The following is a 17,776-nucleotide window of genomic DNA, read 5'->3' as shown; positions in this document are numbered from 1 at the left end:
ACTTAAATTAAGAAGGGTAGTTACTGGTATTTCATCAGCAGCTTCATAATTAAAGAACCTTAAATGAAATGAGTTTAAATGAATACTAATTGTTCTGTAGTCCGTAGGATGAAGCCAGGAATTTCAAAGGCCTCATATGATCAGTTAATGGATGTTTGGCTCATTTTATTGGATACTTTGTTGGTAGAATTTTCCCATACAGGGTATTTACAATTTTTTTTCTCTGTTCTTAAATTTTAGCTATCTGAACTTATGAATGGCTAGGAAAATGATCTGTGGTGCTTAGGGTTTTGTTAATATTTATGCAGAGGATTGAACCAGCATGTGATGTTTGTTTGTCTGACTCCTGTGGTTGGTACATGCACTGCCATTGGTCCTTTTGCTGCTATTATGACCCTTTTACTTTAATATGTCCCAAATTTTTGTCCCTTTGTTGCTTATTTCATGTAGTTCAGTGGTAGAAGGAAAGAATACTGCTGCTGTACATCTTTTCCAAAGCATATCTTCGTGACTAGCATCACATTCAAGGTAGAGAAAGGGCAGTTTTAGGCCAATTTAAGGTGAAAAGGGTATATTGCAGTTGGACATTTTATTAAGGCTATACCTCATACCAAGTAATCTGGCCAGGCATGTATGGCAACACTGCTTCTGCCGAGATTCTAATTGGCTGGAGGTGTTTGTTCGGTTTCGTTGTTGCTTAAACCGATACTCTCTTTATTATCAGATGTGATACTGAGTTTGTCGACAGTACAGTCGTCAAAAGCAATAAAAAATCTGTTAGATACTTAACAACAATGAAGTTTTCATTGGAAGATAGAGATATGAGTCAGCAAAGTATTATAACAGTCCAAGTCAAGGTCAGCATTCGAACAATTCCTTTAAATCTCTGACACTCCGTAATATAACGGAAAATTGAGGAAACCTGCTTAATCTAAGCGTTGGTATAACACATTTAAATTTTAAGATCAGTCCATACTGTGATAATAGAGGAGATATAATGAAATAGTTTTCCTTTAGCCTACCTTGATTTTTCGCAATTTTTTCAAACCTCCCTTCCTGCAGAACTCTCTTTTCATTAGAAATTTTAATTATTCAGAGTTGTGGCACGATTTAAGGGTGCGGACTGATCTTAAAATTTAAATGTGTGTTATACCAACACTTATATTAAGCAGGTTTCCTTAATTTTCTGGTATATTACGGAGTGTCGGAGATTTAAAGGAATTGTTCGAATGCTGACCTTGACTTGGACTGTTATAATACTTTGTTGACTCAATATCTATATCCTCCTATGAAAATTTCATTGTTGATAAGTATATAACTTATTTCTTATTGCTTTTGACGATTGTACTGTCGACAAACTCAGTATCACATCTGATGGTAAAAAGAGAATCAGTTTTAGCAACAACGAAATCGAACAAACACCTCCAGCCAATCAGAATCTCGGCCAAAACAGTGTTGCCATACATGCCTGGCCAGATTAATTTGTATGAGGTATAGCTTCAGGAAATTTTATTCAGCTGAGAGAAATTCTAAGAGTTAATGGCCATGTGGAGAGGATGGAGAGTGAGAGAATGACGAGGAGAGTTTATGTAAGTGCAGTGGAGGGGGGGGAGGGGGAGGCCGAGGATGAGATGGAGGGATGGAGTGGCGAGGTATATGAGGGGTGTGTGAGCTGGGTTGAGGGCAGTGAGATGGCGGGGGACAGGACAACATGGAGGTGACATGTTTGTGGCCTCCCCTTCCGGGATTGAGGCATCTGGCAGTAGATAGATAGATACTGGCATAAAAATTTAATCTCTAGTAACGTTTTCTGCTGTTTTTATATCCAAAAATTTGATTTAGGTTAACACTATACCCTTCTCACCTTAGCTTGGCCCAGATGTTCAACCTTTTGTAGCTTATATCACATAGTTCAGTGGCAGAAAAATACAGTACTACAGCTCAACACCCTGTCCACAAAACTTTTTTTTGATTAGCATCATAATTGAGCATTAATCAGTTGTTACGGCTCAGCATTCATGATGGAGAGGTATGAGTTTTAGGCCAGGTTAAAGAGAGTACTGTATAGACTGTTTTGTTGTAATTAGAATGTTTATCACTTCACCTGTTGTTGGGAAATAGGATGATTATGATAATGATGATGATGATGATGATACTGGTGGGAAGGAGAAGAAGGAGAAATGGGAAGATGAGGATGACTACAAAGAAGGTAGTGTATCAGTGATGATGATGATAATTATAATGATGGTCTTATCTCGTGTTGCCAGCTAAGCCAGGTGGTTGAACGTGACCCAATGGGAGGCTACTTGGATAAGAACTTTGTGGTGGTGGGTCGCAACAACCAGCAGTGGTGGGCCACCCTGTACGAGGACAATTACAACGACTACTACCTCAATGCCATCACATGTTAGTATGAGTCTGGTTCTGGTTCTGGTTTTGCTGTTATTTCTGTCAGTCATTTATTCAACTTTGTATATGGCATTGTACAGTAAGTGCTTGTTATAAGTCTGGGGTGTGTTCCAACGTATCACAACTTTTTCTGTACAGCTGGTGCTGTAACTAGGGGTAATAGGCATATTGGATTTAAGAGTAGCAATGGAACTTGAATGAGCAGTTTTAAATTTTTTAAAATTAATTCATTTAGGAAAGAAAAAAAATTTAGGCGACATATTACAAGGAATTTCTTTTCATTATATGCTATTTGCTGTATTTTGCTTTAGTACATACTGTATTATATTTATTGCTAACTACTCTACCATTATTGCTAACTTTTTGTGTTGCAGTCATTAGAGAAATATGGTATATTTACGCATGAAGCTTTATCACTTCTGTACAGCAGTTGATGACTCATCCTCTTCCTCCTACAGCCAGTAAAAGTAGCCAGCGTTACCTCCCTCTGGTGGTGTCCCCTCGAGGCAGGTGTGTCAGTGGTGGAACAGATATCACCTACACTCGATCCGACTCGACATATTCCTGCCCTGACTCAAACCACACCCAGAATGATACATCTCGCTCAGATTCATCCCACACACGTCCTGGGTCAATGGCAACCCCAATAGTGTCTGGCCTTGGATCTGCTGTGACCACCTCTGTGCCAACAAACATCCCAATGTCTCCCCCAGTCACAGTCCCATCCACCCCAACCTCCCTGGCGAGTGGAAGTCGGGTAGGGGTGGGACTGTGGGGCCAAGAGGCAGCAGAGGTTGTGTTTGTACCTCGACAGAAGTTGTTTCTGGCAACTCTGTGTGGCTTGGAGGTATTGTAATACAGTTACTGTATATACTGTGTGTTACAACTCTCTGTTCATTACTCTTGCATTTTTTTTTTTCTTTTTTCTTTTTTTTTTTTTTTTGCCAGTCATCCACTTTTTCTTGGCTTATAATTACATTTTGTCATTACTTTAATATACTTGATGATCTGAAGGTGTAAATATTGCCAGGTGAGGTGATGGTCATGCACTATGTATACATTTAAACTCAAAGCACCTGGAGGTCTTTTAATTGTGTAATTCCCCTAGAGACAGAGGCTAGTCACTTACCCTTAAGTGTTCTGAACTGCAGTAACTTAGCTTCATGCCTTACCACCTTGACAGGGGCAGTACAGTATGGAAAGAGGCCATTGTTAACATCTTCATTTTTTTCCTGACATATTCATACCTGTATTTTATTATTTCTCTTTTCTGTGACCACAGCTGAGGATCTACACCTATAATTGGACGAAGGAGCAGTGTGATTCCCTGCACACATCCATGACCCGCCTGGCCCAGTGGTCAACTGCACGTACCCGTCTTCTGGCCACGGTTGTTTTACAAAAAATGGGTCTTTATCACAATCAACCTTTCACCCGTAAACCAACCAGGAAGGAAGAGGTGAGATCAAGAGGTGGAGAATCTGAAACTTCTTTTAGTAGTTAGTTTAGGATTTATCTATTGGGCTTAAGTAATGCAAATGTTCTTATCTTCATCCTTGTCCCTCCAAAAGGGGATGCTTGACTGCAGAAGGATAGCAGCCTGTAGTCCAGTGAGCTTATGTTTGATGAGCCTAGGACCACAACAGCAGCAACCCCATCATGTGCAGTGGTCTTTTTTATTTCATTCTTGCTATCTCCAGACAGTTCCATTCAGCTAAGGGGAAGCATTTAAGATTGGAGGAGTTAAATTTGGCCTTGATTATCCCCATCATTACTGGAGGTTTGGTCAAACTTGAATATGTTGTATAATCTGGTGGTAACCTGAGTAAAAGGAAAAGGACATTAAAGTGGTGAAGGTGTTAACTGAAGATAGACTTGTACTCTACTTCACTTTTAAATCAGTTTGTTAAAAGACAACTGTGATTTATCTCCTACCTTTACTGACTTATTAATAGTCCCAACATGGCCAAATAAGTTATATGCATAGATATGACATAGTACTTTCTTGTTTATTTGATCTGTTTAGTTGTACATGTTCAAATGAAGACAGTTCTTTACCCCGATTATTCTCCTCATACACTTATCCTTACTGGTACAGTATACTTATTCTGTTTAAGTTATATAATGAGCCTAGATCGTTCTTTTAAATGTTTGGGAAGGATAGGGTTGTACAACACACTTATCTCTTTTCAACATGATAGAATCATTGGTATTTTATATTCATCAGCAGTCTTCCCTCGTAGTGTATTCTTGCATTGCCTATTTCTGCAGTTACAGTTACACCAGCCACATTATTATCTGCTCTGACTTTGTTCTTTCTCCTTTGTAAAGATAATGCAGCACTTGAGTTTCATACATTCTCATCTCTTATCTGTGTAATCTTTAATGCAAGGGTTTAATAATAGTTGCTTTCTATCAGTTACATCCTTGGACCAGTCATCTCTGAGAGTATATTCTGTGGAGTGCTTTTCAGATTTTTCCAGCTTATTTTTTGAAGTTTCATTTTCAGTAAATTCAGACTTCTGTAACTTTGTATTCAGCTAAGTTTGGACTTTTTCTGAGAGCGAGAAATTTGGAATTATTTTGGGCCACAGCATCACCATATTTTACAAGCCATCCATCCATCTGATCCTACGTTGTCCCATGAGGAGCATAGCAGCCCGGGACTAGGCAAGTTGGTGCTGACATTCAAGATGAGAGTGACCAGCTTCACTCATCCCTGAGTGGCATTACATGAGCAATAAACCCCAACCATCCCATGGATAAAGACCTTCACTGGCTCAATCCGATTGGAGCGCTGTAATTACTCACTAAACCACCAGGCACCAAAATTTGGTTATATTGGTTACCACCCAGCATAATAAATGGTTTCCTGGTGTATGGGAAACCATTTGGCTTGTCACTCGGTGTAGAGTCACCCACAGGCAGAAGGAAAAGGAAAGAATGAGAGGAAAGAAAGACAGGAGAGAGAGCGTAAAGTCACCCATAGGCAGAAGGAAGAGGAAAGATTGAAGGAAAGAAAGACACAAGAGGATGAAAGGAAAGAAGGATGGAGGAGAGGAAAGGCCAGACACTCGAGAGCAGCACTACATCGAGTGAGTGGTTGGTGAGCACCCCCACCAACCATATATATATATATATATATATATATTATCGCAAGACAATTTTATCCTATTTAATAGAGAATTTTTAAACTGAAGAGGGTAGATACATTCTGTACACTTCATTATACTGCTACGTATGACCTCTTTCCTAGGTTGAATAAAATTATCTGAAAGGAGAGATAAAATAAAAACTGAGACCTAAGGATCATGGGGCTAAATACCGCAACATCAAGTGTATTTTATAATTTCTCTCTCATTTGTCATTAAACTTTTCACTTTAGCTTGGCCAAAATTTTACATTTCTCCATCTTGAAAGCTGAGTTATAACAAGAGATTAACAACAGAATATTGTACCAGTCATGAAGAAGTTTCCTGGAGAGTATGTAGGATTGTGTTACAGGTATAGTCTAATTCTGTTACTGAGCTACATGAAGAAAGCTGGAAATGGACAAAAATCTCAGCCAGGTTAAGGTGGACAAACCATGGTCAGCAGTACCAGTATTTTCCCTGACCGTGTGGTCTATGATCTTTTTCACTAGTCACCAGCCAGTATCCCCATAGCTCGGTGAGTTATGCTAGATACAGTCTTCTTGTAGCAAGAACAGTCAAGAATATAATTCTCAGTGTTATTTGGGGCTGGATGAGAACAGATCATGCTATTGGAACTCGTTCTGATGGAAATGGCATCCAAGTGTGTATCTGGACCCAACTGGACCTGGGTGCTAATTTGGGGAATGTTCAGTGTCTGTCCGTACCTATCTATAGCCAGACATCTTAATTCCAGAGGGATGCCTGTGACCAAATTGTCTCAACATTGCCCTGCCTTCCTCCATCCCTGCATATCACATTACCCCCATTCATATACTCTTCCACCCAGTCCATCCACCTCATCATTGCCCTACCCTTCCTAGTCTTCCTCTCCACTTCATCCACATGTACTGTCCTGACCAATATCTCACTCATCATTGGCTCCATGTGGCCATTCCTAGGTACTTTTAATACAGTACTTTCCAGCACTTCCATGTCAACACCACAGTGTTCCCCAATTTCTCATTTGTATGTGTATTATCCATGTAGCTACATATTCCCCTCAGATAACCTTTCCCAAAGCAATGTGGAGCAGTGCTGCAGTATTTCATGAATTCAACTTTACCAGTAGCCACAGTACATTTTTTTTGGGGGGGAGGGGAGGGATATTTCATGCTAACCCACAGTTGAGTAATATCCCCTGACACAGTAAATGCTTGAGCACCATAAAGCATGATGTAATATATGTTGGTGGGTACAACTGCTTTACACACCCCAGGACAACAACCTGTACCTGGGGAACCACAGCTGCACCGAGAGCCTGGTGAGGTGGCAGGCCCCGCCTAAGGATCCCCCAGTTACTGCAGATCGGCCTACCAGGAGACATCAGGTTGGATTTTTCTCATTAGTTCAGAATACTATATTTCTTCCTTCTTTCACTATCATTTAGTGGTCTGGTGGTCTAAGGCACTAGCTGGAGTAAAGTTCAGATACCGTGTGCAACAGTTGAAATCCTTAAGAAAAACTGCAGGAAGCTTTTCAGTTATGCAGTGTCATCAGGGGTGTAGGCAAGCTGCCTGCTTGTGAATGTTTAGGACTAAAGTAGCCTATCCTCAGGCTCTACATCATGCAAGATATGAAATAATATTTTGCTGATCACTGAACCAAGTTTTATTCCCTGTGAATGCCTTTATGCCAGTTCAGTACTACATCCAACACTAGAAATGTGTGCCAGAGCTTTAATACTGTTAATTACCTTACACAGGGTATGCAAAATTAAAGTCATTAAAAATTGTTTCAATTTTGAGTAGTAATTTTTTATTGCACTTAAGAGCACAGTAAAAAAAATACATTTAGAAAGTTTACATCACATCACATTTTAATAAAAAACAAAAGTAAAATTTAATTGAAATATAGTAAATTTTAAAATTCAGTCGATCTATACAATATTGTTCTATATTAATTCATCATCATCATCCGGATCTCCTTTCCCACCCTAGGGCAGGGGTGAAGAGTAGCAATGCCCAGACAGCCAAAGTTTGCCCAGTTCAGTGGGCCACACTTCCATTCACACATCATTCAAGCCCTCAAAATCCTGGCTGTATCTGATAGGCAAAAAAAATTCTCCTCATTCTATAGCTTCACATATAAATTAATTGAAAATGAAAATATTTAGTCAGTGTGATTTTTAAGACATACTGTATACATAAAGGAAACAACACTATATAGTCCATGACTGACATATAACTTCCCTAGTCTTTGTAACTTCTCAGTTTTTTTTTTTTTTTTTTTTTTTTTTTTTTTTTTTCCCCTCCAAAACTTCGTTTCGTGGCCAGTCGTTTGTACACTTTTTCTGGTGTGTCTCTATGAATCATCGAGCAGTAGTCTGCTGTCATACTGACATCTCAATGTCCCTGGTACTTTCTTTTCATGTCCTTGATATGCCGATAGAATCTTTCACCCTGTTCTTCACTCACTGCTCCAAGATTTTGTGGGAAAAATTCCTAATTCAAATCCAAAAATTGAACTTTGAGACTCATGTTGCAGTCCAACTCCTTGAATTTGACCAATACATTTCTCACAATTTCGTTGTAAGTTGGATCCTTATTGTTACCTAAAAATTTAGAAATTACTTCTTTGAACGATACCAAAGCCTCTTGTTCCAGGTCATTCATTGCACCATCAGATTCTGTATCAGAAGTCAGTTTTCAAATATCAGGTCCAATAAATATGTCCTCTTTCAATTTAGCTTCAGACAAACCAGGAATTTTTTGGCACAAATACATAAAACAGGTTCCATCCTTTGATAGGACTTTGACAAACTGCTTCATCAATCCAAGCTTACTTTGAATTGGTGGTAGCAGCACTTTATCTGGATTCACCAAAGCTAGGTCTGATGATGTTTTTGGCAGCAGGCTATATTTCTTTTCTATTTGGCCATTTCTTCTGAACCCAGTGTAAATCCTTGGCTCTGCTGTCCTACTTATGGAGAAAATATGGGAATTTTGTATACCCTGACTGCTGACACACACACACACACACACACACACACACACACACACACACACACACATGGGATAGCACCTTTTATACTAGAGATAATATATACACCACTATTTTCAGTAAATATCACTAAACAAACAAACAAACATACAAACAAAAACACTACTGGAAGTAATTTACAAGCACACTAATTAACCAACTGGGTCACACTGGGATATGTTTGCTGCACACCAGTACTGGTATGATTCATCACTGTGTTGTGTTTCAGCCATATTCTGGCATATCATAAGATAAAATAACTGTGTTGTTTTAAACATGGATTTTAATATTAGGAAACACTAAATTCAGTAATATTATCTTTGCAATATTGTATCCTTATACAAATAATTGTACAATATATTGCAAAATGATAAAGAACCTATAATTGAAAACTAAAAAAAGAATTTTGTGAAAAAAAATGTTATGTGATGGAGAAAATTAGTTTTCATTTTTGAATTCAGCATCCTAAAATATATAAAAATCACATGAAATACATAAAAATCACATGAAATAAAACAATTTTTCATTGTATACCTGTGGATATTTTCTGTGGTGTAGCTTGTGGCAGTCCTTGTAATATGAGGCACACACAACCAACTTGCTACATCGCATATATATTTGTATTCATGGTAGGAATAAGAAATCAACAGTGCACTTGTTGACATACAGTACTTCTTGTCTGTACAGTACTTATAATGAGGACAGACTCTACTTACAGTGAGGACTGACAGAACTGATTATGAAGACTAACCATACTTGTAATGAGAACAGATCTTACTTATAATAGGACATCATACTTATGAGGACTGACTACTTATAATGAAGATTAACCATGCTAATAATGAAGGCTGACTGTATATACAGCAAGAATTGACAGTATTTATATTAGAGTTTTACCTTACCTGATTGCAGCCTGGTGGATTGCCTGTGATGAACCTGACAGATGTGCGTGAGAGTTGGCTTCCAGTGCGGTCACCACGCCTGCCCCAGTTCACATACCACAGGGATCTGGTGTGGCGGCAAGGAGCTCAGATGGCCAATGTCAGGGGTCTGTTTTTACAGAAAGGTAATTTGATTGTAGCAACCCCTAATGTCAGGGGCCTATTTTTACAGATAGGTAATTTGTATGTGGCCCACCCCTCTGAGATTAAGGTGTCTGGCTATAGACAGATAATTGGAAGATGTATAATTTTGTTGTTTGTTTGTGGCTACAACCCCAGAATTAAAGTGTCTGGCAATAGCTAGATTGAGGATATATAATTGTTTAGTTTCATATAACTTTTTTTTTTTCTCATAACTATTGAATGTTAGTAGGTCTTGTGAGAAGGTAGGAACAGCACTGTAATTTTACAAGTTAGAATTATGAATTTCTGCAGTTCTGGTACTTAGCTAATGTCATTTTATTTAAAGGGTAGTTGTTACCACCTGTGTTTTTGTATACTGTAGTAAGTCACTTATTTTGGCTGAGAGCAGTGTTTAGCACTTTTTCTTAATCACAAAAATTATTGCCTTTAGCAATGGGGGATTGTTAAACCTGGAAGATATAGAAAAAAAAAAGAAAATACTGTGATTGCAGAAAGTCAGAGGAAGGTGCTGCTGAAGACTGTGGTCGATACCCGAGGCAACTTGAGTCCTGCCTTCACTAACAAGATCCTGGCACTGTACAAACAGCATGCACGTTTGGTTCACTTCTGCTACACACCGCTTCTCTTCCTCCCACGGTAAAACAAGTTGGAGTTACCCTTGCAGTACATATAAGAATTTCACAATAAAGAAAAATAAAGATACGAAGATTCACTGGATAATTTGGGGGATACTGTAGTAAGGGTTATATTACCAGGTAATTAATTTCTTCAGAAGATATGATATGACTAACTCTGATTATACCATTATAAAGGTCTTCCTCAAGTTGAATAAAACTGTCAAAGTAGACATACCGTCGTCATCAACTCAACCATTTTATCTCGTCTAAGAATGGGGTGAGGTTGTTGTTGTTGATAAAACCCCAGTCTGTTTGGCTGAGAAGGCCCATCAACCACAAGCAGTCAACTGTCCCTGCAGGTCCATATCTGAACCAATGCCTCCTTGTGACTGACAGCCCCTTGCCATGGTGAGGCACGGGAAATGGTGCGGAGGTTTGGTTCATGGATGGACACTGCATTTGCTTCTCTTTACCCAGTTAACAAGGGCACCGTAGCAGGCTCCACCTAACTCCTTAAAATGGTTACTGGTATGTGGTTAGTGAAATGGAAACAAGAGTAACAAAAGTGGCAGGAAGGAAAGGGAGATGTAGGAAGAGAGGAGGTCAGACTTGGAGGTAGCTTGAGAAAGGGGAAGGAAGAAATAGACAGCACTATATCAGTTGAGTGGATGTTGGTTGCCACCACCTACCATTGGTGGGGTGAGGTAGGATCTGGAAACAAGGAAGGAGAGGATACAGAAGTGATAGAACTATAAACAGTATACCCAGTGAAATGAGTGGTAGTGTAATTAAAATTAAGAGTATGTCATTGCTGGAGTTAATATGGTATTCACCATTTTTTGGTCCAGTGGTTAGAATGCCTCAGTCTGAGTGATAGTCTTGCATAAGTTTGATCTCTAAGGGGCAGGGCTTTTTCCCATCAAGGAAAGTTCACCACTCTTAATTGCACTGCATTGAACTACAGTAGCCTAACCTTGAGCTCCCACACCTCAAAGGGGTACTATGGGATTTTCTGTTACTTTTTAAAATCATCATTGTGTGCTTATGTCCCCTCAGCTGGCGGTGGCAGGTGGCAGCAGGGAGGGATCACAGCCTGGCCACACACCCTTCCACATCATCTTCTCCCATTGACAAAGCTGTTCCCAACAAGTCCTCAGAACCAGTGAGTCTGCTCAATGTTAGATGTGTATCAGTTATCAAGTCCCTTATTTATTTATTTATTTATTTATGTATTTATTTATTTATTTACCTATTTATTTATTCCTCACCAACTCTGAGTATAGACTTGACAGCCCATTCCCTGGGGCTCAGTAATCCTCTTGCATACCATACATCTTCATATATCATTGCATAGGAGGTGAAATCCTTTATCATGTATTGAATGCCTGCTGGAACTGTCACATATAGGACTGGTTTGGTGGTATATCAGAAGGTGTTTTTATGACCAGTGGGCCATGCAGAAAACCAGCATTTTTTGCTGTGGCAAAATTCAAACGATCAAACTGTCCCTTGGCCCAGCCTGGGATTGAACTTGTGTCTCAAAGTACAAAAAGCTACTTATTATGTACTGTATTTACTTTTACATCCAGGAATCAGATAACTTCCAAAGGCTTGGTGAACATCGTGTAAAGGTTGAAGAGTCTATGATATATATTAGACTATGGTATATAAGAGTTAGAGTACATTATGTTAGTTTGAAATAATCTGCAGACATACCTGGTAGCTAGGATGATAGTCGATTCCCATACTGCTCCTTCTTTCTAAGTTGCCCAGTTTTAACACATCAGGTTAAAGAAAATTGTATGCTAAAGCGCAGCAGCTACCTGTAATGCTTATTTGCAAGTTCCACTCAAATGTACATTACTAGTTGTATGGAAAAAGTAATATTTTGGAACATAGCATTGATTTTGTCAGATAAAAATATCATTTATTTTGTCAGTCAATTTAGGGACACTCAGTATCCAGTGTTTAACAGTATATAGACAGATTAAATAATTTTGAGGAATGGTTGCTTTACTTGATAATGGTCTGTGCTGACAGCGCTCCCGACACGACTCTGGGAGCTCTTTTAAAGGTCTGAGTGGCAGTGGTGTTGTGGGCCTGGCACACAGCGGCAGTGGCTCAGACCTGCGCCGTTCCCTGTCCCTGCGCTCTGCCTCGACTGGCACCACAGCCACTCCCAGCCCTGGCCAGCAACGGCGCAGGCACGTCACAGGTGGAGGGGACGAGAAATGGCATGATTCTCTGTGCTCCGGCTATCTGAAGGAGTATATACAGTATCTGCAATCACTGGGTTTCTTGACGCTTAATGTTACTCAAGCCTCACAGCAGAGAGGGTTAGTATATATCACTTGCCTCAGGCTTCCTCGCACTTGACCTGATTGGTCCAGGAAGTCTTTCCTTGGGTGAATGAAATAACTGGTAGCAACTAGTGAGAATACTACATAGTGTAACAGCCATCTTTGTGGTGAATATGTTAGTAGCAGCTGTATCTAACCTCATCAAGTCAGTAGAACATTTATAAGTGGTATATTATTAACCCATGGGGATGAAATAAGGACCAGATGGGAGGAATATTTTGAAAGTCTGATGAATGGGAATGGAGAGAACAAAGCAACTGTCAACATGATTGGTTTTGAGGGTGTACAGAGAAGGAATGCAGTACCTGGAAACGTGACACTCGCACAGGTGAAGAACTCTGTGAAGTGGCTGAAAAATGGAAAAGCAGCTGGGGTTGATGAGGTGTATGCAGAGATGATTCAGTGTAATTGAGAGAGTGGAATGAAGTTCTTGTTGGAGATAAGTAAGAAGGCATGGATGAGTGAAACTGTTCCAGTAGAGTGGAAAAAGGCAGTGATTGTACCCCTGTACAAAAGTAAAGGTGAGCGAAGTGAGTGCAAGAATTATCGTGGCATAAGTCTATTGAGTGTAGTAGGGAAGGTGTATGGAAGAATTATTATAGAAAAAGTAAGAGATATATCAGAAGTCCTGTTGAGTGATGAACAGGGTGGTTTTAGGTGTGGCAGAGGATGTGTAGATCAAATATTCGCAGTGAGACAGATAGTGGAGAAGGCTTGTGAGAAGGACCGTAAGGTGTTTCTGGCATTTATCGATCTGGAAAAAGCATACAACAAAAGTAGACAGAGAAGGGTTGTGGAGGGTATTGCGCATGTACAGTGTAGATGATAAGCTGCTAGGTGCCGTTGAAAGTTTTTATGATGGTAATGAGGCATGTGAAAGGGTAAATGGTCATCTAAGTGAATGGTTCACGATCAGTGTGGGCGTGCGACAAGGTTGTGTGATGTCCCCATGATTGTTCAATATATACATGGATGGGGTGATGAGGGAGGTAAGAACACGAGTAATGGAGAGGGGGATGGCATCAGTAGTGAATGATGATGGATGGAATATCTCAAATTTGTTGTATGCTGATGATGCAGTGCTGTTTGCAAATACCAGACAAGAGCTTGGTAGATTAGTGCAGAGTTTCTTAGGTCTCTGAGTGTCATTACTTGAGAGTAAATATAGAAAAGAGTAAAGTGATGGTTATTGAGAGAGAAGGAGATTCCCAGTGTGATGTTACAATGAATGGAGAGAGACTGGAATTGGTGAGAGAGTTCATATCCCTGGGTACAGTGATAGTAAAGAGAGGAAAATGTGCAAAAGAAGTGGAAAGTAGAATGACACAGGGAAGGAAAGTACCTGGTACTATGAAGGCCATGATAAAAAACAGAGGCTTGAGTGTTGCAGCTGCACGAGGCTTAAGTGGAGGAGTGTTAGTGCCATCTTTAATATGTGGATGTAAGGCTATGGTGTGGGATGAAAATGGAAAGTCAAGAGTAAGAGCAGTGGAAATGGGACTTTTGAGGAATGTATGTGGAGTACAGCGGTGGATAGGATATGGAATAATGTGATTCGTGAAAGCTGCAGCATGAGGAATCTTTGGACATGAGAATCAAAGAGAGTGTTCTGAGATGGTTTGGTCATGTGGAGAGAATGGATGATAATAGAGTGGTGAAAAAGGTGTATCTGACCAAATTTGAAGGAGGGAGGAGGCGAGGTAGGCCAAGAAGAAGGTGGAGGGATATAGTGGATGAGTGTGTGAGAAAGAGAGGTATGTAAGTTGGTAAGGCTTAGGGACTGACAAGAAATCAAGCTGGCTGGATGAATATTGCGTGGAGAAGCGCGTAACTGGGGATCTAGCACCCCTTTTTAATGTGACGGTGTTCGGATTGTCTCTGTCAGATACGTATATATGAAGCTACAGAACATGGTGAAGTTTTTTTTGGCCTATCTGATTGAGCCAGGATTTCGAGGGCTTGAATGATGAGTGAATTGAAGCGTGGTCCGTTGAATTGGGCAGACTTTAGCTGTCTGGACGTTGCTACTCCTCACCCTTCCCTTGGGTGGGAAAGGAGGTCGGATGAAGATGATGATGAATTAAATCATTTGGGGTAGTAAAAAAAATCATCACCAATATCATCGAGACCTCTTTTCCCACCTACATTTGGGATGAGGTAAGGTCCAGTGAGCAAGAAAAAACATAGTAGAAAGAGAGCTTGCAAAAGTCTTGTCAGTTAAAAGGGCCACACTCTCATTAATTCACTAATTAAGCCACCAGAACCCTGTCTCCACCTCATGGGCATACACATCTACACATACACATTTCATATTACCAATCAGCTGGAGTCAGTATGACAGTTGTGAGAATTTTATCAAAGTTGGGAAAGACTTCTCATATTGAAGGGATTAATGATGGGTACATCCAATCATCAGTTCGAAAATTGTCTAAACTGAGTAAAATCAGTTGGTGATATCAAGTACAACAAAATAATATACAGTATACATTCAGACTGAAGGAGTTAATGCCCTGATACTTTACATTTATGTTTAACATGCTGATTGTCAATCCTTACGCTGTGTTTATTGTTATTTGCTTTTGTAAAGGTATTTGGTGATATAGTAATTAAGAGTGTCCTAGTTAGAGTGACAGCCTTCCATAAGTTCAACCAACAAAAAGTGACTGGAGGGTTTTCAGTTATGTGATGCCACCAGAGAAAGTAAATTGGCCATCTACCCCTAAATGTACAGGGCTATGGTAGGCAAACCTTGGGCCTCTGTACCTCAAAGGGGGTAGAATGGAATTGGCTTACCATTTTCTTATATGGACTCAGTTCGTGTCTCTCCCATCCGACAGACGCAGTGTGGGAAGCCAAGAGAGTGAGAGCCATACTTTTCAAGGGAAGGAGGTTAGATTCAGTGAGCAGGCTACAAAGCAACCCACGTACCTCCTGAAGAATGTCCTTGGAGGAACCATCCTCCTTGAAATTGCCTTCCATCAGCCTTACTTCGCAGCTAAGGTAAGAGAGGAAAGTAGGTGGGGGAAAAAAAAGTGAGAGGGAAATCCTGAGAAGGAAAGTATTGAAACTGAACCAGCCAAATGTTTTTGAGCCGTCTGGTTCATAATGACAACAACATCAGGCAAGAATGTCACCAGTGAGTGTATTGGATGGTGCTCTGTGCCTGAATGAACCTTGAAGATACATTGCCATTCAACACATAATGCTTTAGGTACAGTGGCCTTCCATTCTGCCTTTACATGCAGGCTTTAAGTTATACTTGACAGGTTGAACCTCGTTATGGGAGGCATACTGTGGGATCTAGTTAACCAAGAAATTACTGAACAAAATTTTTGCATTTACAATACTGCATGAAATTTGAAGGCTGCCATTAACATTGAACAAGGAAGCCCATTACATTTTAGGGTTATACCATTTTAATGTCCCCCCCCCTCTCACCCAGATCTACGTTTTGGAGTCCTGTCGGCTGGAGGGGAAACGACTGTCTACACAAGTAAGTCAGCATGGCCTTGAAAAGTCTTTGTCGTTAAGTAATATCTAACTCTGAATTATATTCGTATAGTATATAACTGTACTGTAGTATAATAGTTTCAGATTTTTCAAAAAAATACTTCTCTTTAAACACTAGCTCTTGTAAACTGTACCAGTTGCATTGTTTTTACAAGTATTTTAATATTTTGTTCTACTGTAATTAAGGAAAATGCAACTGACATCAGATCGAGTCAGCATACAGTACATTTATCTAAAAGATCAGATTGTGTGATCCTGTAAAAAACATTGTTCTTTTACTATGCAGCAGTAGCTTAAAGTTCTTCACTCAGAACTCAGTTACACTGGAGCATTGCATTATTTAAACATAGCTATATTACCACTTATAATTGACAGTACAGTATAGTAGATGCTTATTTTAAGCATCATTAAATATTGGTAAGAAATTAAATATGTTTCCTCAGTAATGATAAAAATGTCTACAAAAAAATAAGTAATAAAAAGTAGACAACTTAGTAATAACCAAGTACTGTATATGGAAAGTTAAGTACCAAAGCCCTTTTACTGCCTGTATACCTTAGTATGTCTCAGTAATACATTCTGTGGATGTATCTGCTGTTTTAGGGCAGCATTTCATATTTATTTTGGCAGTGCTCAAAAGCTGTGTAATATTGTGTAGTGATGCTGTTGGTATCAGCAAGCATGCTCAACACTGCGAAGTGATGGTATTGGGAGGGTGGTTATCTCTGCAGTCCTGTAATTTTTTGTTCCTGCCATCAGATGAATTTTCTCACCATGGGAGAAACTTTCTGAAATGGAGAGGGAGGCCTTCATGTGGTGGTGCTGATATTGTGGAATTGCTTGGTTATACAAATATCCCTCAATCTCTTCCCTCTCCACCAAAAGGAAAATGGTGGACTGCTAAAGAACAGCCTTGGCCTGCAGTCCACCAGGCTCACATTTAAATGAGCCTGGGGATGCAAATGCTTTCCCTTCACAACAGGAGGGCCCCCTAAAGATGACTAAAATTGTTTGGCAGTAGTAAGAATAAAATGAAAAAATATGTTATCGGACTGAAGGGATTTATGGGAAAAAGCATTGCTCATTGCTATATAGTGTAGTTCTTTATATCATCTTCAGCCTTGGTTGTAGATATAAAGTACAGTACAGTATCCTATTTATTTTATGCACAGCATTTTTGCATGAGTAAATGTAGTGCACTAGATATTCAAGGGTTTAGGTGCATGCTAAGCTAAATCAAGAAACTATAAACTATATTTAATTGAAATATTCTTTAATGCTTTATCAGTAAGTATAAATGCTGGTAAACTAATCTTCTCTGCTTCTTTTTATCTTGTTTTAACCATTATACTTAAATATTTTGGCACCTTTGTTATTTAAATTGCCATTTTACCATAATACCTGACTGCTGCAATATATCATACACAATACATACTTACATACATACATATACTCTGTATATACCAGTTACCACTGGTGATTAGGGGAAGAAACATACTACCTAGTTATTCACGGTGTGTCTTCAACTAAAATGGGTAGGAATGAGGGGTAGGGTTGAAGGTAGAGCTGCTGCAAAACCCCCTCTTGTACATTATTGTCTTAGGGATATGGCAGTGATATTG

The 17,776-nt window shown here is 39.5% G+C and overlaps 1 protein-coding gene across 1 annotated transcript in view; it reads left to right on the top strand.

The window, feature by feature from the left end:
- Window positions 1-17,776, top strand: part of LOC145403388 (KICSTOR complex protein SZT2-like) — a 214,005-nt gene that overhangs the window by 164,213 nt on the left and 32,016 nt on the right. The window contains exons 62-71 of the mRNA XM_080275171.1: window positions 2,268-2,406; window positions 2,868-3,261; window positions 3,697-3,868; window positions 6,820-6,930; window positions 9,495-9,648; window positions 10,159-10,303; window positions 11,341-11,446; window positions 12,325-12,620; window positions 15,488-15,644; window positions 16,087-16,137. Coding sequence (XP_080131297.1) covers window positions 2,268-2,406; window positions 2,868-3,261; window positions 3,697-3,868; window positions 6,820-6,930; window positions 9,495-9,648; window positions 10,159-10,303; window positions 11,341-11,446; window positions 12,325-12,620; window positions 15,488-15,644; window positions 16,087-16,137 — 1,725 coding nt within the window. The remainder of the gene's footprint in view (window positions 1-2,267; window positions 2,407-2,867; window positions 3,262-3,696; window positions 3,869-6,819; window positions 6,931-9,494; window positions 9,649-10,158; window positions 10,304-11,340; window positions 11,447-12,324; window positions 12,621-15,487; window positions 15,645-16,086; window positions 16,138-17,776) is intronic.

Source organism: Coenobita brevimanus, chromosome 60, assembly GCF_032717465.1.
Source record: "Coenobita brevimanus isolate Jiangsu-jjx chromosome 60, ASM3271746v2, whole genome shotgun sequence".
Lineage (NCBI taxonomy): Eukaryota > Metazoa > Arthropoda > Malacostraca > Decapoda > Coenobitidae > Coenobita > Coenobita brevimanus.
Note: the sequence above shows the minus strand (reverse complement) of the source record. Positions and strands in the feature narration are given on the sequence as shown.